Here is a 23,875-nt window from a genome sequence, read left to right as displayed (position 1 = left end):
ATCTGCTGTGCCAGATACCTGAAACGTTATTAGGGTATTCAGTGGAAAATTTCATTTCCACATTATAAATAACTGTAGGATATTTTAAGGGATCCAAGACTAGTACCTTCCAAGAGCTGCTTATATTAGTTCCACTGAAATATTTAATGGAGGGAGGATGCAGAGGAAGCCTATAAAATTGAATTACCGGATATGATTAATTAAAATAAATAATCTCACTATTGATTAAATTGCCCTTAAAACCTCCAATCATTGAGGCCTGCATATTTTACTAACCACCAAGTAAAACAAAGAAAGGATAAAATAGTGATGGAGAAAGATTGGAAAAGTCCCCAAGATGATTTCTTAGAGTCAAAGGGCCCTAGAATTTCTTATTCAAAAAAGCCCCACTGAGGGCCGTTTTCAGTGCCTTCAAATTTGCGGGAGTTCCCTATTCTGTGAAAAGTCGCAGAGAAGGTAGAATATCACCTACCAAGGAATTTCTATCTTTGGTCACAGAAATAATTCATTTTCTGTAACTCCTCCCTTTCTTCGCAGTCCCCACACATTTAAAAATGAAGAGTCAACCATCTCTGTTAGACAGTGGCACAACTTGCCCCAAATAAAAATACCCCACTAAAGGCAAGAGTGGGGTGGGGTGGGGTTGAGGGAGAAAAAGAAAAAAAGTCACACGTGTGTTGTGTCATTATAAGTGTGCTTGTGCAGACGCGCGAGTGTACCTATGAGTGGGTGTGTAAGGCCGACGGAGAGTGATGACTTTTGTACAAAAAGCTAATTTTTTTGAGGTGAAGCCTGGCTTCCCTTCCTGGGTTGACCGTCTGTGGCTGGAGAGACTTGAGAATGCACTACGCGCGGCGGTACCCAAGGTTAGAGCTCTCCCCTGTGACCGAAAAGATAATTAAAAGTCGCACGCGCAGGAGACAGTTGAGCTCCTTGCTGTGTCTCCAGTTCGTAGGGCTAAGAGGGTTCTCACACCGTCGTGGCCCTCGGGGCACCGAGGCCACTAGGTGCGAGGAGTAGTTTGGGAAGGGTGTGTCATAGCGCTTGGCGCAGAATCACTTCTCGGTGTTCAGGATGATGGTGGTGGCAGGCGGTCCTGGAGAGGCCGAGGGAGCGGGAGAGGAGCGGCGAGGAGGCTCGCGTTTGTGGGGGGAATCTGCGGAACAACCAGGAACATAAGAGAAGAGTGGGAAAGGAAAGAAGGACGAGGAGGTCGTAGGGTTGTGAATGGAGAAAGGGAAGGTAAAATAAAGACCCAAAGAGGGGCAGAGTAGGGTCCCACATCTCCATCCTGACCCGGGTGAGAGGGCACGCCTAGTTACCGCCCACTCCACCTCCACTCCCAGAGTCTGGAAGCCCCTCAGTTCCCAGAGCATGTCTTTGGCTGTGCAATCTGGGTTTCCCAAGTAACGCGACCACAAGTTCATCTTCTGCTTGAAATGGGCTCCAGAGTTCACGACAGGCACGGAGAACTCTCTTCTGCACACCCCACGCCTGCCTTCCGAGCCCATCCAGGGCCCTGCCAGGGCGCCGGCCCCCAGCGCGGACTCAACCATTGGAAGTGGTGTTTTAAGCACCGAGAACCGAGGGTCGCAGCAGGTCCCTTCCAGGGTGAGGGAGGCTTTTGTACTGAGCAATAAAAGCACCAAATAATAGGTATGTGAAGACCTTTAAATAAGATGGTAGGAGGTAAGTAATGAACCAACCATCTTTCTTCCTTAATACTCCGAGATGGGGGGGGGATTCCAATTTTCCATTTATTTTATAAAATAACTTATTGCTGCCAGTTACCTTATTAGGAGTCATTGAAACTAGAACAAATGACTATTCTTTTTACAAACACGTTTTCAAGCGTTGGGAGGTTTAAAACAGCTTGATAATAAACAAGAAACGTAGGAGTACACAACGCCAACGGTGAAACGGCCCTCTGTCCCCTTCTTGGGGTGCAATTGCCTCCAGCGGATTTCCCGGCTTCTGCGGGCGCCGCACATTGTTTTATTTGTTTTGAAGACTCAGTTTGAGGCTGGTCGGAGACACCCACGTGCTTCTGACTCTCATCAGCGTAATGATCGCCTTAGCCAGAGTCGAGTCTATATAAACCACAAAAACCTAATCATTAGAAATCCCAGCCTCCAAAAACCACATTTTAGGTAAAAACTGCCGCTTTTTTTCCGCGCTCCTTCATCCTCTCAACCACAATCTTTTGGGAGATCCAAAGTCGCTTTTTAAACCCACATTGGGAAATAAATACATAAATAAATATCCATTGAAGCATTTTTTTTATTATTTAAAAAAAAATCCCCCCCCCCCAGCAGTGAGGAAGACAGATACTAGATTTAGTCTGAGATGCAGGATAGACTTAATAAAAGATTGGAATTCATGGAAAACTGCTAGGGTTTTTCCCCAGCAAGGGCTTTTGCAAGGGCTTTTAATTATCAAGCTGACAGTTTCCTAGTTTTTAAAAATACTCATCCTTGTTCTCTAGGAATGACAAGAATGAATATGTAAGAAAAAAGAAGTGTCCGGTTATCCACTTTAGTTTCTAAAAACTATTTTGACAAGCTCCCCAGCCCCCATTTTTTGATGTCATCTAAAACAAAAAGCACCCGAATCCGGCAAAATCTGTCTTTCCCCACCGGGAGCTGCTCCGGCAGAGGTGGGGGTGGGGTGGGGGAGGGCGAAGAGCGCTGAGAAGTCAGCACAGACGACTCAAGAATTTTCCTTCCTCCTGTCCTGAAGTTACAACAAAAAATAACGACAGTCAGATCAGCCGGCGGCTCTCTGGCATCTCAGCTTCAACCTCGTCGGACCAAGAAGGGGTTCCTCGTCCTGGGGGTGGGGGGAGTAAAAGAACGCCACCAGGCGAGATCCCTCTAGTCTGGGGCCGCCTCTTTCGGCTTCGGCAGCTGAGCTCAGCCTGCAGGGGACTCCTTCTCACCGCCGGCGGGCGGCGGCAGCGGCTACGATTAGCAGGCTCGAGATCCGTTGCCCCGAGATCCGTTGCCCGCGACTTACCTCCTGGCACCTTGAAGCGCGAGGGACAAGGGAGCTTTGCAACTAGCAGAAGGGAGTGGATGCAAGGAGGTGGCGGTGAGAGGGCGCGAAGAGAAGAAAAAGGAAGGAGCCGAGCTGGCAGCCGCCGCGGGAGGAATCTGAGCGTGCAGCCGGCGCGGGGGGAGAGGCAGCCGCCGCGGAGGAGGAGGCGGCGGCGGCGGCGGCGCGGGCGGGCGGCGGCGCGGACGCCTGCCTCTGAGTTGCAGCGCGCGGCGCGGCGGTGGCGGGCAGCGCCGGGCAATGCCGGTCCCGGGGCTGGACTGCTGAATCCGCTCGGCTCCACCGCCGGACTGGAACTGGGAGGGGGCGCCAGCGCACCCAGGACGCGGTGCCCCAAGGGACCCCATTGCAAGTTGCAAATTCAAGTCCCCCGCCTCCCCGGGCCAAACACACCCCCGCGCCCGTTCACAGCTGCCACCCCGGGTGATCCAAAGGCTCCGGCAGAGATCTGCGCCTCCCGGTTCTCCCTACCCGCCAACCCACCAGCTCCGCATCGCCGCCGGCGGCTCCCATCAGACTCTGCCCGGCAGTTGGCTTCGTCAAACTTGATTTCTCACCTTCTCAGCCCCATCACCTCCATCCTTTCCCCGCGTCTCGCCTCCACCCCCTCAATTTCCTCCTCCTCGCCCCCCATTTCCACCCTCCTCCCCCTCCCCCCGGCCACTTCGCTAACTTGTGGCTGTTGTGATGCGTATTCCCGTAGATCCGAGCACCAGCCGGCGCTTCAGCCCCCCCTCCAGCAGCCTGCAGCCCGGCAAGATGAGCGACGTGAGCCCGGTGGTGGCTGCGCAACAGCAGCAGCAGCAGCAGCAACAGCAGCAGCAACAGCAGCAGCAGCAACAGCAGCAGCAGCAGGAGGCGGCGGCGGCGGCAGCTGCGGCGGCGGCGGCGGCGGCTGCAGCCGCTGTGCCCCGATTGCGGCCGCCGCACGACAACCGCACCATGGTGGAGATCATCGCCGACCACCCGGCCGAACTCGTCCGCACCGACAGCCCCAACTTCCTGTGCTCTGTGCTGCCCTCGCACTGGCGCTGCAACAAGACCCTGCCTGTGGCCTTCAAGGTAAGAGGCTACGGCCGCCCCCCGCCCCCGGTCGGGCCCCGCGAAACCTGCCCGCGGCGGTCTCCAAGCCCACGGGGGCCGGCCCGGGACATCCTCCAAGACCTCCTGTCTTGGCGGTTCCGACGCGAGGGACCCTGACTGGCCTTCTTTCTCTGGATGCCCCGGTGGGCTCGGGGCAATCGTCCCGCAAATCCCCGTCTCCCACCTGTGCCCGCTGCCACTACAACCTCAGCTCCACGTCCCCCCTTACCAGGTCCTCGCCCTTCAGATCTCCCGGCCACTCTTCTAGCACACTCGCTTGAGCCATTTCCCCTCCCCCCGGCGCCCCAAGGTGCCCACTCTTTGCAGCGAAGCCCCTCTCGCTCCTCCCCGCCCCCTTTCCTAGAGGCGAGGATCCCCGGCACTCTTCCCCAGGACTCCAGCGTCCTCCTCCCGGGCATCCGGGCCACCCCGCACCGCCGGTGCCCGCGCCGCCTCTCTCCGGGATTCCGTGAGGTCCCTCCCGCTTCCCTCCCAGCCAGATGCCCATCCGCTGGTCTCGGCATCCCTTTCCCTGACTCGCGGAAGCTCAGCGGCCCCGGCCCCTCCCGGGCTCGGGGGCTGGTGTTCGCTGAGTGCCGGCGCCAGGCGTTCGTCCCTGGGACGATGTGCGGGATGCGGGCCGCGGCGCGCGGGCAGCGTTTCGGGGACTTGGGAAGGTCGAGCAGACCTGAGGACTGAGGGCGGGGTGTGTGGGGGGGACGGGACAGGGGCGTTTGCGCTGTTCGCTGACCCGCGCCAGTTCCCGTTACTTGGAGGAAGGCGGGGCCGCCAGGGTCTCCGCGAACCCCGAGGCGGGGCAGCTCCGGGGTCCCGGGCGCGGGACCCGCAGTGCGGGAAGGCGCGGACCGGGGGAGGGGGCAGGGGCTCGGGCCGCCTCTTCCAGCCGGGACCGAGCTTCCAGCCTCGCCCCGCCGGGGAGGGATGAGGGAAACCTGTGGAACAACTTCGGTTCGCCAGATCTGAAAGAGGTGAAAATGTGCAGATTTACTTTACTACGACTTCTCAAGGCCCAAGTCCCAGCGGCTCCTCGTGTTTGTGAAAGGTGGCTCCTGCCCGTGGCCTGGGCGCGGAGGTGGGAGACCGCGGCTCCGGAGAGGCCTCCGCCGGGCGGGCCCGTTAGTTTGCGGGTGGGCGGCCGCAGCGGGAGTCGCAGCCGCGGCCGGAGGTTGAGGGTGTGGGGTCCCGAGCTTCTCGCAGGGTCGAGAGTGACGAGGCGGCTCCGCCACGCGGTCTGGGTTTTCCGGGACAGCCCTCGCCAGGGGGAGACGCGAGCCCCCAGGGAGCAGTGTGCACTGGGCGAACCGGCAAGCGGTTCCCAGCCGTCCACGCTCCGGGACTAGAGGCCAGGGGTGGCGGGGGCGGTGAGGCAGACCGCGAGGCGAGCGCTCTGTGAAGGACGCCTCGAACTCCCTAGTGGGCCTGGGTCCCTAGCGTTCTGGGGTCTGTGGGGAACAGCATAAGCAAGACCTGGGAAAAGAAAAGAAAGGGAAAAAAGGAGGCATCCTGCCAGTCCCTCCATTGTGGACCCTGGGGCCAAACTCCCACGGGCCCCTTGGCAGTTCTCAGTTGTTGTTCACCCCCACCCCACGCACCAATTCAGAGTCCGTGTGTGGGAGGGTGGAAAGAAAGAGGAGTCCAGGTCAATTAGAGCTGGCTATCTCGCTAGGTCTCATATCAGAACAGAAATCAGAATGAATTGTTATGGAAAAGGGGATGCTGCATTCTGGGGCAAGTTTCATTTTGCAGTTGGCTCAAGAAATGGTCTTTTAAAATTTAAAACAGTAACATTTCTCCTTTTATAAAGCACCCATTCTGTAGGTTGGTATTTTCTTCCTTGAAATATGAAAAAGGTCAGACTATATGTGAATTGTAGAAAGTAAAATTTCCACACAAGAAATATATTTCATAATGTTCATCGTCCAAGGGCCCAGAATGTTCTAATTAGCTTTATGCGAGGGTGGAAATTTGTTAACATCAGTCCCTCCTAGCGCCCCCAAACCAGACAGAAAACCTGAATGAAAACAGCAAAAAATACAAATAAGTAGGTATTTTGTCTATATAATGCCACAAATGAGGATATGTGAAAATATAAGGCAAGGTGCTTACCTTTTATACGATATCGTTTATATGTTTGATGTACCATGTAACCTTCTGCTACACGTTTTTAAGATATAACTGTCTTGAACTGTTTTCACATTTTATGATGCTGAATGCTGAATTGATCTTGAGCATGAGTATTCGGTATAGAGAGGATGTTTTGGCATAAAGATAGAATTCTATTTGGTTTGAGCTATTCTCAGATATTTTGGCTGTCATCTAGGTTTTCTCACTACCATTTAAAAACTATTTTGAAAATAAATTTTTCTATTAATCATGCTGACTAATTACACAGAACATATTTTTATTATTTTAACCAGTAAACAGACAATAGATAACAGAAGCCTATATTAAATTGAATATTGTAATTTATATTAATTGAATAATGAATCGTGTTAACCTAAACCCTGATTCAGTGTTTTACCATTCTCATACCTATGTTTAATGGAATTACAAAAAGGGGTGACATTTGAGACTTACTCAAAATAGAAGGTATATCTCTGCTAAAAAACGTGTAGATATTCAGATATTCAGATTTTGATAGCAGCTTTTTATCCTTTTCATTCAAATGATGTAAAAACATCCCTTAAAACAAACAAACAAACAAAAAACAACCCTGCTTTTGGATAAAAGCCTGAAAGCAGTAGACTTTCTACTCTCTTGCAACATAATCAAATACATGTGCAATGAAGAAATAATATGAAGTCTCCTTTTTAAAAGTGGTGACAGCAAATTGGTTATCATATTCAGAGATCTGTACAAAATAAATTATAGTGTTGTTAGGTAGATAGCAGATAGGTAAGTGCTTTTAAAAATACACACAGAGAACTGAATTGTTGAGAAGTCTGGTATTCATATCAATACAGTATTTACTGAGCTCATATTTTATCTCTGTCACTGAGATTGGCACTGTAGACAATCAGACGAATTCGGTATAATAATTTAAATTGTGCTTCAGCTTGATATAGACAGCGTATTGCATTAAGTAGGGAACGTATTGGTGGTGTTCATGTGACTTTATTTGGGGATTATACAAAAATCATTTATCCTTAACATGTAAAAATACAAAAGCAACTATTGTACTTTATATAGATTTGTTTATTGGCATTGTATTTTTAACAAAGCTCTGCAGTTTTGAAATATTCAGTCCCCCAGGTGTCAAGGAAATGGAAATATTTTTAACATTTCTTTCAGGTGTATCTCACTGAAAGCTTAAAATAGTTAAGACATGCTATTAGAAGATTCTGGGCCCTTTCTGTCCCAGATAATTCTAGTGACAAAGAAGCAATTTGCAAATTCAGCTCATTAATTGATGGTCAGATAGAAATAGTGGGGAGAGCGTGTCAGTTCTGCATCCAGTAGCACCCTTTTAGTTAGGGGTCTGTCAGCATTTCCACTCTGAAGCCTGGTGTTCAGGGTTCATAACTCAGTTCCTTTAAATAACTTCAAGCTGAAACACTATGCAGAAATTTTAAGTCCAAATGTATATTTTAAAACTAAAAGTAGTGCAAGCCTATAGCACTGTTTTCAGTTAGAGAACATTGGACTATATATATTTACCAGTATCATATATTTTTCTGGCAATATTAAACAAAGAAAACATATTTTTAGCTATATGACGTACTACTCATAGTTAATTTTCTATCTTTAATTATACTTTTCAGTATTTATGTAAAGAAAGTTTCCAAATGACAGCAGCTTCTCTTTGAAAAGCATTTTTCAACATCATTAGCCATTTTCCTCTCTTTAAAAGCTAGTATGCAGTTTATAAATATTTGATACTAGTGCTGCGTTTTTCCTAAGTATTTAATGATCAGATTTTATGTTTATATATTTTAAAATCTAAGTATACCTAAATAAGGGGAAATAGGCAGTTAAACCTGTTAAATCCTTATTAAACAACATAAATTGTACAAAATTATGAAAATCATAGATTTCAGATTGTGTGAAGATAGGTACATTTTTGTTATACTTTTAAATGCAATAAAGCTTATTTAAAGTTAAATATTTTAGGGTTGAACATATAAAACTTACTGGTAAGTTAGCTGGAACAAATACTTTTTGGTGGAAAATATTTTTTAAAATTTTAGAAACTCTGTTTGAGAAGAGGTAGGGTACATGTCTCTCATTTTTACCCCTCAGGCCTTACCATTGTGTCCTTTCAAATTCCAGAATATCCATTATTAGATGATCGAAACATGACATATAATTTGCTGGCTTAAATTGAAACAACTTCCATCAAAATTTTCTTTGAATTTTAGAAAATGGTTTAAAACAATAGATCATATTCATTTTTTTCTTTAGAATTTACTTGCTTTTCCTAAATTCTGGGTTAAGTTCTAAGAGTTAACTGTAGTAGTTATTGAAACTTTTTGATAATTTACTTAAAATTTTTGCTTTCTGCAATTACTGGCTCACCTCCTTTTTATTATAAAGAGAGATTTGATCAGACTTTATCTTGAAAAATAATTATGTATCAATTATACTGCCAGTTGATTTGTAAGAGTAATTCATTAGCTAAGATTTTATTTCCCTGTCCATGAAAATATCATGGTTAATTCTAATTTCCAATATATTAAGACTACAGAAATAATTTTAAGAAAGTTAATTCTCCATTACTCCTCTTTCAGCGTGATTCACAATTTTAGTCATAATGAGTTTCAGACAAAATTTCAATAGCATTGATAGAATTAAATATCCTTTTACTTTATTTTGTACAAGCTATGTATATGTGATTTAAATGCTGGTTTTATTGAGGTGTGTTAAATTAAAAAAACCTTATCAATTCAGAAATGTCAGTACACAAAATTTCTTTCCCATGAAGTTTCTTGAATTTGTAGATTTTATGTTTTAAGAATACCTAGAAATGTAATTGTTAAAGGTTTCCTCATGAATTATTTGTATAGCAGTACTTTTGTATTGGGTAACATGGATAAACATTTTAACTTATGCTTAGCCCTAGGTAAAGAGCCATTTTTGACTGCTTTTAATTTCTTAAGATGTTTTTCCATTCCTTGGGTTTGGTACACATGAAATGTGCAAAAGTTTCTTGCATCTTTTGGTTTTCTTTCAGATATACACAACTGAGAATATCCCAAGGAAACTTTTTAGTTTCAGAGATCTACTTAAACAAACAAATAAACAAACAAAATGTCAAACATATAATTATCCTTCTGATTGATATAAAGTCAAATACAGTGCTTCCCACTCCCCACACCAACACACACTTTTTTCCTCTTGAGAAAAACATTGGGCAATCTGATTTGGTAGAGTGAGTAGCAGAAAAAACTATATATTTAGCCATTAAACCAGAGTTCAGTTATAACAGGGAAGGTTGTCACCGTATTTTTTTTTTTTTTTTTTAAGGCCAAGTTCTGAGCCTAATGGAATACTTACACAACTTATGAACTTGTGATTATTTGTTTCGTTAAATGTGATATGTGAAACATACCAATATTTAATATGGTAATTATTATGCTGCTTAAGCAAAGTAAAATGGATTTATGTATTTCACTCTTAGGGATCTTTTCTTTCATATTTTCCCATATTGAATCAATTTTACTTTTCTTCTAGCTAAAAAAAATCCATTATGTTAAAAATATGCAGTAAAATAATAATGTCCCACAGCTCTTGAAAACTATCATATTGGGGCAGATTTCTTTTATTATTTCCTGTAGTTTGGCCTGATTTGAGTGAAACCCACCAGTAGTCATCCTTTATCTCTCAGCAACACCAAAGAACATCTCAGGACATGAAGTAAAGAATCACATTCAGTTGAACCCTTTAAAGATGCTTAGCCTGTTCAGCTGTCAGCAGAGTTGGAGCAGAACTCTGTGTTATCTGCCTCATCATACAAAAAGCAGATCATTGTGACTATACTCTGTGTTTATACAGTATGGTACTTATGTATTTGACAGACTTTAAAAAAATATTTCCAAATTATATTGAAAAATGGTGGCTCCTGGAAATGAAGTTACTTGTGTGGGGAAATAGTAGATATATAGCAAAAGTAGGAAGAAATCGGAGCCTCTTGATTTGTAGTGCACTCATTCTCTTCTGAATAGTTCAGCTTTTCTCTTACCTTTTTAATATTTACTTTGACATAGAAAGCCACACAGCAGTATTAAAGCACAGTATGCTGAGTACACAGAATGTCTAAGGTTCAGGTGAATACTGGCAAATATCGATTATTTGAGTATTTTCAAATGTGCACATTTTTGTCATTGTGAGTTTGAAAGATATTTCGCCTCCCTCAGGAGTATAGCTTTAACTATATTCAGTAGTCCCTTGAGGTACTAGATCAAGCATGCAGGGAGGAAGTCTTGTTCTCAAAAGATTTGCTCTTGACCTGGAAGACTTCTCAGATTGAGAATAACTTTATACTCCAAGTAAAGGGTCATAATCATGAGCCTCTCTCCTCTGGGACAGAAAAAGTCAGAAAACTGGTCTGGAGCAAGGACACATTGCTGCTGGTGAGGAATGATGACTCACCCTTTACTGGTTCTCAGAGTTCTAGCTGGTAGCCCCACAGACTTCTGGCTACGGAAAGTGGTTCTCTTTATGGAGTCCTTTTATTTATTTATTTAAAAAAATATGTATTAAACACTATGTGCTGGGCACTGTTTGGGGAGCTAGGCATATAATTGTAAATAAGACATGAGATGAAGGCCCTTCCCTCATGTAGTTTGCAAACTAATATAATTGGAACTCCTGAGTCCCTCAGCTTTGGGATGGGATATCAAAAGGAGTATGTTGATCATGCATATAATTTACACACACACAGACACACGTTAAAAGGAAGATTACTTGAGTATAGTGGGCTGCTGGGTCCTATAGTTTCAGGAAAGTTTACGGTTTTGAGCTGAAAAACAAGGTGCTAGATAGAAGGAATGGAACTGAGAAATACCCTAAGAGAAATGTAAGGGTGATGAAAATAGCATCTAGAGCATGCTGGAGGAGAGAATATAGGAGAGGGGTGGTATGCATGGATGGGGAAAATTCAGCCCTAAGATATAGGTACAGTGTCTGTTTTACCATACTATAAGAAACTTGTTTTAATGGAAGAGATTATGTACCAAGAATATTGGGAACATGATATTAAATGCTTAGGTTCATCATATGGAAATCTTCAGAAAGGAGAGATTAGCACTGTATGTAGAAAAAGATAAGTGAGATATTTGCCAGACAGGCAAGCACACTAGGGTGACATTGTCAGAGAGTAGTGGGCTCCTTTAACTGGAGTCATTGCTTGGTTACCAAGAAGGCGTCTGGATGCTAAATGAAGAAGACATGGAAATAACCTGAATAGAGGATCCTAGAAGTTGTTTGAGAGAAAGAATTGTTATTGGGGGGCAGGATCTTGGTAGTGGATTAAGCATAGTGTGTTTTGTACACTGCCAGCATTCTATTACCAGCCCCCATGTTAATCACAGGTGCACATTTATAAGTTGACTGACGGGGGTAAACTCTGTTCCCTAGAAGCAGAGCAGAGAAAATGCTCATTAGTTTCAAAGACTGATTATTCTGAATCTTTACTTGACTGAGTTAATCTGCTTCAGCCTAACTGTTGAAGATTAAGGAGGCAAATGTGTCATTCCAAGATGGCAGATGGAATAAAACAGATTAGAATTGTGGCTATGGGCATATTTTTTGTCTGTGCTATTATTCATTTGTCATTGATTTTCAGCTTGGTATATATTTTTGCACCTAGACTTTTAAGTTTTTTGATGACTTTGAGTATTTCACTGGGTCCCACTACAAAGTGGGCATTAATCACAAGCTGAATATGAAGCCCCAAGAAAGGAGACGAAATGAGAACCCCACTATATCTGGGACTCCATATAGTCAGGAACTCAACTGTTTCACCTAAAAGTTTCTCCTGCAGGGCAGATCACACTTCTGATCATATTTCCTACTTTTTAGCCAGAAATCTGGATGAGAACATACCTCATGCTTCCAGGCTGTAGACAGGAGATACCTTAATGTGTATGCTGCAATCTGCAGACGGGGCATCAACCTTCTTTCTGAGGCATAATTCCTGTGGACAGCCTAACATGGGGATTTAATAAAAATGTACATATATCCTGTGAAGAATCCAAAAACAAATGAGGGAAAGTTTTGCCTTCCTTTGAAATGGGTGGACCCTAAAATATTGGTCTTTTTGAAGTGGCATCATAACCCATATACAGATGCTTCATTCCTTTCTGCTATTACTGGACCAGAGCACTAAGTCCTGATAAGACACAATGAGAATTTATTCTCAGTTTTTAGCCTTTCTGATGTGCCATTATTGCTGCTGTGTTTCCTGTTTTATGTAGGTGGTAGCCCTCGGAGAGGTACCAGATGGGACTGTGGTTACTGTCATGGCGGGTAACGATGAAAATTATTCTGCTGAGCTCCGAAATGCCTCTGCTGTTATGAAAAACCAAGTAGCAAGGTTCAACGATCTGAGATTTGTGGGCCGGAGTGGACGAGGTAGGTCTCTGATTTTTAATACTGATAATGGAATAAACACATTAAGATCCTCTGATGAAATGTGGACTAGTCTGTATACAAATCTAGTGTGCATACAAATCAGCACCTTCTTTTTATTGAATAGAATTACGGAAGATTTTATTTAAATACATCCAGACGCAGTTGAGTGCTTTTCTGAGTACTCAGGCCTTTTTAATTTGTTTTATGATACTGAAAATTTAAACAATGTTTTCAGAAGAACTACCTCCTAATTTCAATGACTGCAAGCACAGAAGGTAGAGAAAAGAACAATTGGAGGATCAAGTTCTGAATTATGAGGAGTCACATAATTGAGTAAATTGAGTAGCAAAGGGAAAAGAAAAACGAGTACATTGAATCAATTTCTTGACATTAATTTATTTTGCTCTAAGTTGAAGCAAGGACAGCTAGTATAATGCTCTTTACTTATCACATGCTATCTCTGTGTGATTTAATATTCTCATTATATATAAGAATCTATGAAAATTTTGGTATTTTATAGAAGGCTGATCATTTGAATAAGTGACTGATGGCATTACTATGTTATAAGGACTGTGTAAAGTTGCCTGGACGAATGATTAGGATTAATTGTTCTACGCTGTTAAAAGATTTCCACCATCCAAATCCATATTCATGTATTAGGAATATTTAAAAGGATCATAAAGCAGGAAATAATTCCTTATAGGGTTTTCACAGCTGTTTCATAAATGGGGTTAATGTTTTTTAAAGAAGTTGCCAAGGAGACCAATATTTTGGTTTTTATTTACTTATTCTACAAAGAGACTTCTACCAGTCATTCACCTATTAGAAGTATTGTTTATTTATTTATTTATTTATTGAATCTTAAATTTCCATTTTAAGTATATCAAGAAAATAAAAAAGTAGATCAATTTAGGAATAAGGTAAAATAAAATTTAAAGCCTTATGGATTCATGCAACCTGGGTTGGAATTAAGAAATGAGAGGCACCAATTTTTAAACCATGTCTAATAATTGCTCTGTAGTTTGGATCAGATGTCAAATTATTACCATTGTAAAAACTTGATAAGGGAAATTCAAGCAAGGTTGTTTCCGATGAGTAGTTTTAGTTTACTTTCTAGGAACAGGGCCAAGAAATTGTACTTTTTAACTTAAGAAAAAAAAATGATGCAAGCTAATGAGACTCTGTCACTGAAAGGTTATTTGAAACACAGTGAGGTTCAGACCTCTGATAGAACCCAAAGTAGAGGGTTTATCTCTGCATCATGTTTAGTTTACTTTGATTAAAAGAAAAGAAGACACATGCTCTGTCATTTTGGACTGATGAGGTTTGGGGCATGCCTGTATTTTATTTTTCCCTCAGTTTCACATCAGGTTCATAGTACAATTAAAGTTTCTCTTTTTTCCTAGTAAGAAGGAAGAAAATATGAACATGATGATTTACCTATATGTTCTAAATTGAATCTTTCTTCTTATATGATATTACCTTAATTTTAACTAGAGTAATGAATTTTAGTATTTAAAGGAATTGGGTATTATATTTAATTTTACAGATTCAATCTAGTTTTCATTGTCTTTTTGTATTATATAGATGCTGCATAACTTTTTTCTGATCAATTTGAGTAGAAACTATGGCAAAGCGATAGTGTACTTTGTAAACCCTCAACATATTTATTTAAGAAACTTCAAAGAGAAACAAAGGGTGTGCACTGTTTTACTATATTGGCTTTCTGAGTTTTGGCTGGTTTCCCAAATAGCAATTTTTATATTTAAAAAAAAAAGACAGACTTAACTGCTTGCAGACTTTTCACGCATGGAAGATGAAGAAAGCTTCTTTTGATGAAGTGTAATTATGTCCAAACAGAGCTGACCCCCTCCCCCTATATTTCTTATGATCTTAACTGAAGAAAGTAGGATTTTTCCTTTGAAGCAGCCGGGACTTGGTGGAGGATCTGAAATGCTACAGTCTGCTGCCAGAGGCAGGATGGAGAAATTGGTCCAGACTTGTCTTCAAGATTTAGATGGGGGGTGGGGGGAGCGGGTGGAGAGAGAGGAAAATTGATTTTTCACTAATAATAGATTTTTATATCACTTTATTAACATTGTATGCAAGGAAACAGTAATATCAAGCTGAAATGGAGAGAGAAAAATGGAGAGACATTGATAAGAGATAGCATTTTGAAAAAAAGTGGGTCAGTTTTTCAGTGGCAGGAAACCCTTTAACTTGCCTTTGTACCTGACCTGCTTTTATAACAAACTCCAGCTTCCTCTTTGATTTTTACACTTCTCCATTTCTCTTAAGTTATTGAGTCTTATCAACATGCTGCCGCTATTTTTTATTTTCTTTCCCGGCTTTACAAGCTTTCTGTTTTCAATAGTGTTAAAAAAATAAAAAAACCCACCAACTTCCCCAAATATTACACTTATTTCCCCTTTTCACTTATAAAAATGTAAACTCTCAGAAACTGACAAATGGTCTTAGATTTATAAATGAGTTATGTCACTATTTAGACATTATGAGTCGTCTTATGATCACAACTTTTTTTTTTTTTTTTGGTGGTGGGTTATTGGGGATTGAACTCAGGGGCACTCAAACACTGAGCTTCATCCCCAGCCCTATTTTTTATTTTATTTAGAGACAGCGTCTCACCAGGTTATTTAGTGCCTTTCCATTGCTGAGGCTGCTTTGAACTAGAGATCCTCTTGCCTCAGCTTCCTGAGGCGCTGGGATTACTGGCCTGTGCCATGGCTTATGATCATACTTTTTAAAATGATTGAGATAGAAATAGATTATCAACAAAATTTGCATTGAGTTAGAAGTAACTTATGATTTTTAATTGTAAATTTAGTTTACTAGCATTTTTAAAGCATCTACAGTATTTTGTCATTTTAGGATATGTTGTGGTTTATAGCCTTACCTCTCCTGACTCTTCCACGCAGCCCCTCAGGATAGATTGGAATTGTCAATCAATGATAGTTCATTATATTTAACTTGAAAACTATATGACTTGAGGACATACTGCAGAACTAGTTCCTAGATGAAACTATGGAGAATACAATTGGTTATCCCTAAGTAAGAGCCTGCACTTTTATGAATTTTAGAAAGTGCTAAAAACTGAGATTTGGAAAAAACTTTTAATTTAAGAAAATCATCATGCCTGCATAAACATTTGACCCAGGAAAACAAGAACCAAATGTCAAGTTGGATCATAGTTTCTTCAACATGACATGCATGTTTCTACTGAATGGACAATCAGAGGTAGATGGAATCTTCTCAATTTTTGTTTTAGTTGTGAAGTATGTTTTGATCCTTAGGACTTGATTTTGGGAAACAGTTACCTAAATACTTGTTTCCTCCCTCAGCTCTCTCTTTTTTTTCCCCCTATTTTGAGACATTGTTTCACTAAGTTGCTTAAAGCCTTGCTAATTTGCTGAGTCTAGTCTTGAACTTGCAATTTTCCTGCCTTAGCCTCCCAAGTTGCTGGAATTATAGAGTCGCACCACCATGTCCACAAACGCACCTCTTTTTAAGGGAAGTTTTTTAGTGGAAAAGTGGTTCTGCTATGAACATTTAGGTGCTTTAGGTTTGAAGCGTGAATTTAACTTTTGTTCTTACATGTGTGTTTCCCTAAATTTGAAGAAGCATAGATGATTTTTAATATCTTAAGTTTGTAAAAATCCAAACTAGAAATATCCCCAAACCCTGTTTGGATAAATTCATGGATAGTGTATCTAGAACGTTATTTAGAGATATTAAGAATAATTGAAAAACATACATCCTTGATAAGATTGGTCTGTGGATGATAACTGTCTTCTAACCACAGCCATTGGAACCAGTATTATAAATGCAGTTCTAGGTCCATGGACCACTGATTTGATCTTGTTTTAATGGAAATTAACTTGCAGTCTAAAGATTGAACTATTTTACTCCTCCAAAACTTTCCACTATTTTGAGGTCTTTTTCTGAAGAATAAGACCTAGTGGTTCCTGTTTAAGTTTCTAATCTCCAGTTCTGTAGATTTTTAGTTTTCTGTGACTAAGTTAAACTCCTGGCTGTCTTATTTTTCTTCTGGTTAATCTTTATGTTATAAATCCTCTGTTTCCTAATGAATTAAATTACTTAAACCCATGTAATACCCAGTATGTAATGGATGAAATATGATCTATCTCTGATACTTTAAAAGTATTTTCATCATCCTTGTTAAGATATTACATTACTATATATATGTTTACTATTTCTTGGGCACAGAGAGCTAATTGGGACACATCTAGAAATAAATAGAAGTAAATTACCTATTAATTTTTTTCATGTTCTCTGGCAGAGTGGCAGAATAAAATTTTTAAAAAGAGTATTAATTTTAAGGTCAGAATGGCCTGGGTTCAGATCCTCATTTTTTCCACTTATTGATGGTGTGAATATTACTAAGCCCCTCTTGGCCTTGACTTCCTCATTGTGAAATGGGGGTGATAGATCTAACTGTGGAAAGTTCAATGAGAGAATGTATATGGAGTAGAGTGAGATTAATGGGTTTCTAATCAATATTCATCTTTCCTAATTCTCCCCTTTTCCCCTTCCTCATTTCTTTCCTTTCTCCTATCCCTCCCCTGCAACCTTGGCTTAAGACTGTATATACTCAGTAACAAATGATGTGTGTCTTAAACAGATTTTAGGAACTTACATGGTCTGGGTTGAAAAGAAAACCCATTCACTGGACTTGACAGCCAAAGACCTGTTCTACATTAAGCCTTGTCCATAACCTGTTCCATATTAAGCTTTGAAAAGCCTGCATTAAACTTTGCATTGCTACATATTGTTTAAGATTTGTGTTTTGATTTAATACCCTCCGCTTTCAGTAAAAGAAAGGAAAGTCTGACCAAAAAACAAAGCAAAACAAAATGAGGTTTTTATCTGTTACAGAAGCAGACTAGATGAGTACTCTGGCCCCAGATTGCTGAATGTTTTATTGAGTCACTGTTTCACGCCCACCTTTTCCTGTCTTGTAACAGTTTGCAGTTTTGACTATCTGACATGACTAACCGTTGCAAATCTAACTGATTACAACTGTCAGTGAGTCTGTGTAACAGAGTCTGGTGTCTTCTGGAGAAAGCAGACATCCAAATCTGCTGCCAACCCACCCCTCACCCCGATTCATTGCTTTTAGCTCATTAATTTGAAGCATCAGATATAGTATTTCAATGAAGCACAGCCTCTGCTAAAAGTAAAAATTCATGTTTATGTTGAGAGATGTCCTATACATTTAGCAGTAAATAAATCACCATCAAGGTGTTATTTTAAGATTTAACAGCAGGGATGTATGTTAGGGGAGGGTGGGCAGGGAGGAGAAAAACTTTGTTCTAGTAATGATGAAATCATCATACCACAGGCACATTAAGGCCAGGACAGGAGACACTGGCTCCTGTTAAAATGATTCCCATAAGAACTTCCCTCTTTCATCTTCTTATTGTAGTTCATGTAAGCAAATGAAATGCTAAAGCCATGTGAAGTAAATAACATAATCAACAATGATTTACTATTGTTCTCTCATGGGGTCATGACCTAATCCTAAATAAGGGCTTCTAAAATTGTCTGTGCTTGGATGTGTTCCTGATGTTGGAGAAAAACTAAAAGAAAGAGAATTCTTCCCAAATGGACTAGAGCTTTTGTTTTCATTTGCAACTATTGCTATTGAGGAGCTTTTTTGGAATCAGAACCTTCTTCTATAGTAATGTAGTGAGAAAGATGATTTCAATACTGAATGAGTTTAGAATTATTCTAAAGTGGTTGTCAGGAGGTTTCCTCATGACATTGTTTCATTGACAAGTTACTGTATAATCATCAATACAGTCTTTTATATTCACTCTGTATTTTCCCCTCTTACTTCTGCAGGCAAGAGTTTCACCTTGACCATAACAGTCTTCACAAATCCTCCCCAAGTGGCCACCTATCACAGAGCTATTAAAGTTACAGTGGATGGACCCCGGGAACCCAGAAGTAAGTACTTGCCTTTCTATTGAAAATGGTAATTGTTTTTGTAGGGCCTATGAGGAATTCATTCTAAATGAGTTAACGTTACTGTAATGTACATACTATCTGTAAGTACTATCTTTTCAAAGTTAGTTATCTGCATATATTTTTAGTGAGGGACAATTAGTAGAACTTAACAGTTAGTAGAAAATAAAATTACAGTTTAACCTTAGCCACAAAATTGCAAAGGCCTTTATAACTTTGGTAAATGAGTAAATAATTATTGTCACCTTAATTATTTGCTGAGAAATTCTGTTCATCTGCTTTACCCAATGGACAGGGCAGAACAGAACCAGGAGAGCTGAAGAAGCAAGAGTAAACTTAAAATTCTTAAGCTTAGTCAAAAAGCATTTGCGTATGTTTCCCATGGCCTAAGAATGTGTTTTAGCTTTTTAACCCGCCCACTCAGTTCCCTTTATAAAGAGCATACTGCTTAATTACAAAGAATTTATTTGCAAATGATAACTTGCTTGATTGTTACAACACTGTTGTTTGGTCATGTTCTAGTAATTGTTATAGATAGTTTGTTTTAACAGATAGAGTCAAACCAGGTTTAAATCCACCTTGGTTTATTTATCTGTCTGGACATCCAGAGGGTTTAATTGGCATTCAGTTTAAGGTAGTGCACATAACCTATTTGGGTCAATATGTATTTTCCTCTTAAATCTAAATGGAAATGGGTTTACTTCCCCCTATCTCAACACCCAAACTGATTTGAACAAACTCAGCATGGTAGTATTTAAGTATACTTAGAAATTAAAGATTATTTGATATAAAACATTAACACTTATGTGCCAATGGAATATCATACAGAACTCTGCCTTTACTGAGGGACCACACTGAGGTTCTAGCCATTGCGTTCAGGGAGTTTAATTTGGTTTGTTGTGGAGGTATAACCGGCAGATTATTTGTTCTATGACAGCACAGCTGCCTAGACTGTGAGGATAGCATAGCTTTTCTTTTAGGTAGAAAAGGACTGGTAAGGTTTTGCCTCTCCCCACGTAGCATATCTTTTAGCAATGGAATATACAGTAGCTCTTGCCCCTTTTGCACTCTTTTCTCAAAGGCCTACTGCTTGTCTGAACTAGGGAGGTTTCCCGCATCAAAAGCAAGTCTTTGAGGTTCTTGTTTTCTTCTTCTTTCATGTGTATGGCCTTCTTCCAAATTTGTATTGGGTCAGGGCTGGTCCTGTCTGTTCAGTTTGGGAATGTCCTGTTAGGTGGTTTCATGCACAATATGTGTGAGCCCCAAGTCTCCAGTTCTAGGGACCAGTGCAGGTGATTAGAATAGAGAGCAGGAGCTATGTCTCTTTGGGAACTTTGATTGTCTTTTTTTTTTTTTTTTTGTTTTTTTTTTTTTACTACAAAGCAGGGGTGATGCCTTATGAGGGAAGACATCTTCTAACTTTTACCTAACTAGTCCTCCAGTTCCTAAAAAGGGAACAGTCACCATTTTAGTCACCATTTTAGTAATGCACGAATCAGGACAGCATTAACATTAACACTTAGCACTGCTGATTTTAAAAATGTTTCCTGCTGAGCTCAGCTGTTTTCTTTAGTACTTAGAGAAATCATTATTGTGTGACTGAGATAGATAGATAGTTGGAGAGAGAGAGAGAGAGAGAGAGAGAGAGAGAAACACTTAGGAGTTGATGCTCAAAAGTTGATGGTTGGGAAAGGAGACATGGAAGAATTGATGCTGTCTCATTCTGAAAGATGACAAATGGTGAGGAGGCAGTGTAGTTTTTGGAAAGCTACTTCTGATTCAAGTGTGGATAGCATTACTTCATTTCAGAGAGGTTTATGGCAAAATTAGTTGAGAGACTCACTGCCCTATAAAGGCAGAGATGACTTCTTAGCAATGAGGGTTAGGAACAGAGGGGCCAGATGGTACATGTGTAACCTGAGTTCTGACTTCGGGCAGTACTGAGGGTAGATGGGAAAGGAGATACAGATCCGCAAGTAGCAGACCACCTGTCTCAGTTCAGCCTGAGTAACGTTCCTTGTAAACTGAAAATATCTGTGAAAATGTGATGTCATTTCCTGGACATCATGTGGTGACTTGTCTGGATATAAGGATAGGTCTGGCATCAGTAACAGCTTAATCCTACAACTTGGAATCTGCACTGGAGTCTTTCCTTCCATCTTGTTCTTGGTTATCTGTCACAAGCACTCAATGCTGCCATTTTAGTGCAGAAGGAGCCTGAGCCAATGTATAAACAAATGGTTATGACTATATTCCAATAAAATTTTATTTACAAAAACAGGTGGTAGGCCAGATGTGGTCCAGAAATTGTAGTTTGCCAACTCTTGCTCTAGATTTCAGGGTGGTGTATTTTATCAGTCTTTAATGGAGAAACACTTTAGTAAAAGGCTTTCCTAGAGGGGGGAAAAAGAAACATTAATGCAATTGTTTTATTCTCTCTCTCCAAATTATAATTTGTTGAGTACTGGTTATTGTCATAGAAGGTAGTATGTTTCTGTTTATTACTATAGTGGTTTGAAGGAGTTGAGGGTTTTGTACTATTGGTTATTGTTTAGAGATGGAATTTTTCTAGATCTTCTCAAGATCTGAGTATATATTGAAAAGGCTGCTTTAGGTAGTCAGTTGTTTGAACAAGGACAAGTCCTGGGTTAACTGAGTCTTTGTGTCAGACTGCTTGGGTTGAAATCTCAATTTCACCATTTTTTAGCTGCACGGAGGCAGCCAAGTTCTCTAGCTTTTCTTTGCCTTGGATTTCTCATCTTTGAAAGTGAGAATAATTATGGCTGAGGAAGGAGGATTGCAAGTTTGAGGCAACTGACATTGTCTCAAAATAAAAAGAGCTGAGGAAGTAGCTTAGTGGTATAGCACTTGCCTAGCATATTTGATGCTCTGGATTGGATCCCCAGCACCAAGAAAAAAAGTGAGAACAATAAAAATAGTATCTTCCTCATTAGTTGTTGCAAGGATGTTAAATGATGTAATGTATGTGAAATTGTTATTATGGTGAGTGTTATGTAGTAAATGCTCATTAAATGTTAATGATTATTACATTACTTTTCTTCAGTGTCAGAAGTGTGCTATAGAGCTTTGCTTATAGTACGCTTCCAGGAAGTGAATACCATCTAGATTCTGTTATTTAGTGTTGTTATTGTTTTCCCCATAGATGACTTTACTAATTTTCACTCAATAGTAAATGACACTAATAAGTGTTATAAATCATCCTACAGCAGATAGTCATGATGTACAGGAATAGCTGTGCAGAACTGGTGATAAACTCTGTAGCAAAGTCCGAGGCAGGACCCTAGTACCCTCTCTGAGGCCTTGCTTATCAACACATCTGCCAAGACTTGCTTTTTACTCAAAAATCCAGAAGGTTTCATCCTTCTATGTTTTCTGTCTCTGGCAGCTGAACCAGTGCTGTCACATCACAAACAACTTCTTTTCTTAATATACACATCTGGCGTTGGCAGTTGGACTAACTTCATAAGAGCACATGATCATCACTCATTACAAGATTAAAAAGTACCCCATGGCATCATTGATGTTTTTTAACTTTGATCTTTTGCAGTTGTGATTCATCTCAGTTATAAAACTTCCCTTTAAAGGAACATAGCCGATGACTTATTAGAACCCTCATCTTAAGTAGCATAAACATGAAAACTGTGCACATCTTTTCAAAATGCCATTTATTATTTTTTTGCCAGCTTATCATTTTAAGACATGACATCACATTTAGGATTCCAAATTTGTAAGTCTTGTGTTCAGGCAAGGTGTTTTGACCTTCTGTTGGCAAGTTAGTTCTGAAGAACAACTGCTGTTTGCCAGTCGGAGAAGTCAGTATAGCAGCAGCAGCAGTAATGCATTTGGATACCTAACTCTTTTAGACATCAGTTCCTTTTAGGTTCCTCTGTTCCATTTATGCACTTGGTTGCAACTCCAGTCTAATTTAAAGAATTTCTGCAGAAAGGTGAAAACTTGGTTAGCAATGTCATATTCCATAGTAATGGTTCCAAGTTAGGGAAGAAGATTGATGGTATTGTTGGCTCTGCAGAAGATGGAAACAATAAATCACTGTGCATGTCCTTCAGTTTCTCTTGCTGCATTTTCAGTTATCTATTGGCGTATAACAAATTGCCCCAACATTTAATGGCTTAAAATAATAACTTTTTTTATTTTTTATGATTCCATGGGTTGACTGGGGTTCATCTGGATGGTTTTTTTCTACTTATTTTGCTTGAGGTCAAAGTGACTACACTCAGAGGGTATTTGGTGCTGGATCTTCCAAGATGGCTTCATTCTAATGCCTGCACCTTAGCAGAATGGCAAGAAGGTTGGGATAAGTTGGAAAGATGGAATAACTGGGTCCCCCTCTCTCTCTATGTAGTACTAGGGCCTCTCCCTTTCTTTGTGGCCTCTCTATGTGGGCTTTGCAGGAGGTCTCTCCAGCAGAGTCTGACTCCTTTCATGGCAGCTCAGGGGTCCCTCAGCTGCAAAAATGGGAGCTGTCATGTCTTCTAAAGGTTTAGTCTCAGAACTGGTGTGGAGTTGCTTCCTCCATATTCTGTTTGTTAATGCAAGATACAGGTAAAGCCCTGATTTGAGAGGAAGACATCACACAAAGATGTGAGTGATGGGGGAGTTGTTCTTTGGACCACCAACATCAGCTTTCACAAATGCTTAGCTGACAAATGTTGTTGTTGCAGCAGGAGAAATAATTGTTTTTAGATACCACTTCTGAAAGGTCTCTTAACTCTTTTATGTCAGGGATATTTATACTTCTACAATATGACTTCAGGTGTCAATTTTAGTGACTTCATTATGAATTGAACAAATTTGGCAAATATCAGATGAATTCAGGTTAAGTATTACTTTGTAGTGCTTGGTATAAGCAGATCAGTATCAAGCTGAGGGAGATCAATATTCGTACAAGAGAACATTAGGTATTTGAACCAAAAGAGGTTGAACCTGGGTTGGCAACATGGTAAGTTTGTAGCAGAAATATCTTATGAATCCTCAATGGACAAGCCTGAAGGTTTTATCATCCAGTTTTGAAAATTCTTTGCTAGCACACCTAAAACGTGATATATATGACACATGTGAGTGGATTTCTAAGAATTTTTTTGTATTGAACCTTAAGGTA

The 23,875-nt window shown here is 40.8% G+C and overlaps 1 protein-coding gene across 10 annotated transcripts in view; it reads left to right on the top strand.

Annotated features, from left to right (window-relative positions):
• Positions 1 to 3,608: 3,608 nt before the first annotated feature.
• Runx2 (RUNX family transcription factor 2) overlaps positions 3,609 to 23,875 on the top strand; it is a 326,853-nt gene continuing 306,586 nt past the window's right edge. For all 10 annotated transcript variants that reach the window (XM_047559085.1, XM_047559078.1, XM_047559074.1 and 7 more), the window contains exons 1-3: positions 3,609 to 4,116; positions 12,573 to 12,729; positions 18,613 to 18,717. In XM_047559085.1, the coding sequence (XP_047415041.1) occupies positions 3,742 to 4,116; positions 12,573 to 12,729; positions 18,613 to 18,717 (637 nt within the window). In that variant the 5' untranslated portion in view covers positions 3,609 to 3,741. The remainder of the gene's footprint in view (positions 4,117 to 12,572; positions 12,730 to 18,612; positions 18,718 to 23,875) is intronic.

Source organism: Sciurus carolinensis, chromosome 7 (genome assembly GCF_902686445.1).
Source record: "Sciurus carolinensis chromosome 7, mSciCar1.2, whole genome shotgun sequence".
In the NCBI taxonomy this organism is placed as follows: Eukaryota; Metazoa; Chordata; class Mammalia; order Rodentia; family Sciuridae; genus Sciurus; species Sciurus carolinensis.
The sequence above is the reverse complement of the archived record's forward strand: the minus strand, read 5'-3'. Positions and strand labels throughout refer to the sequence as shown.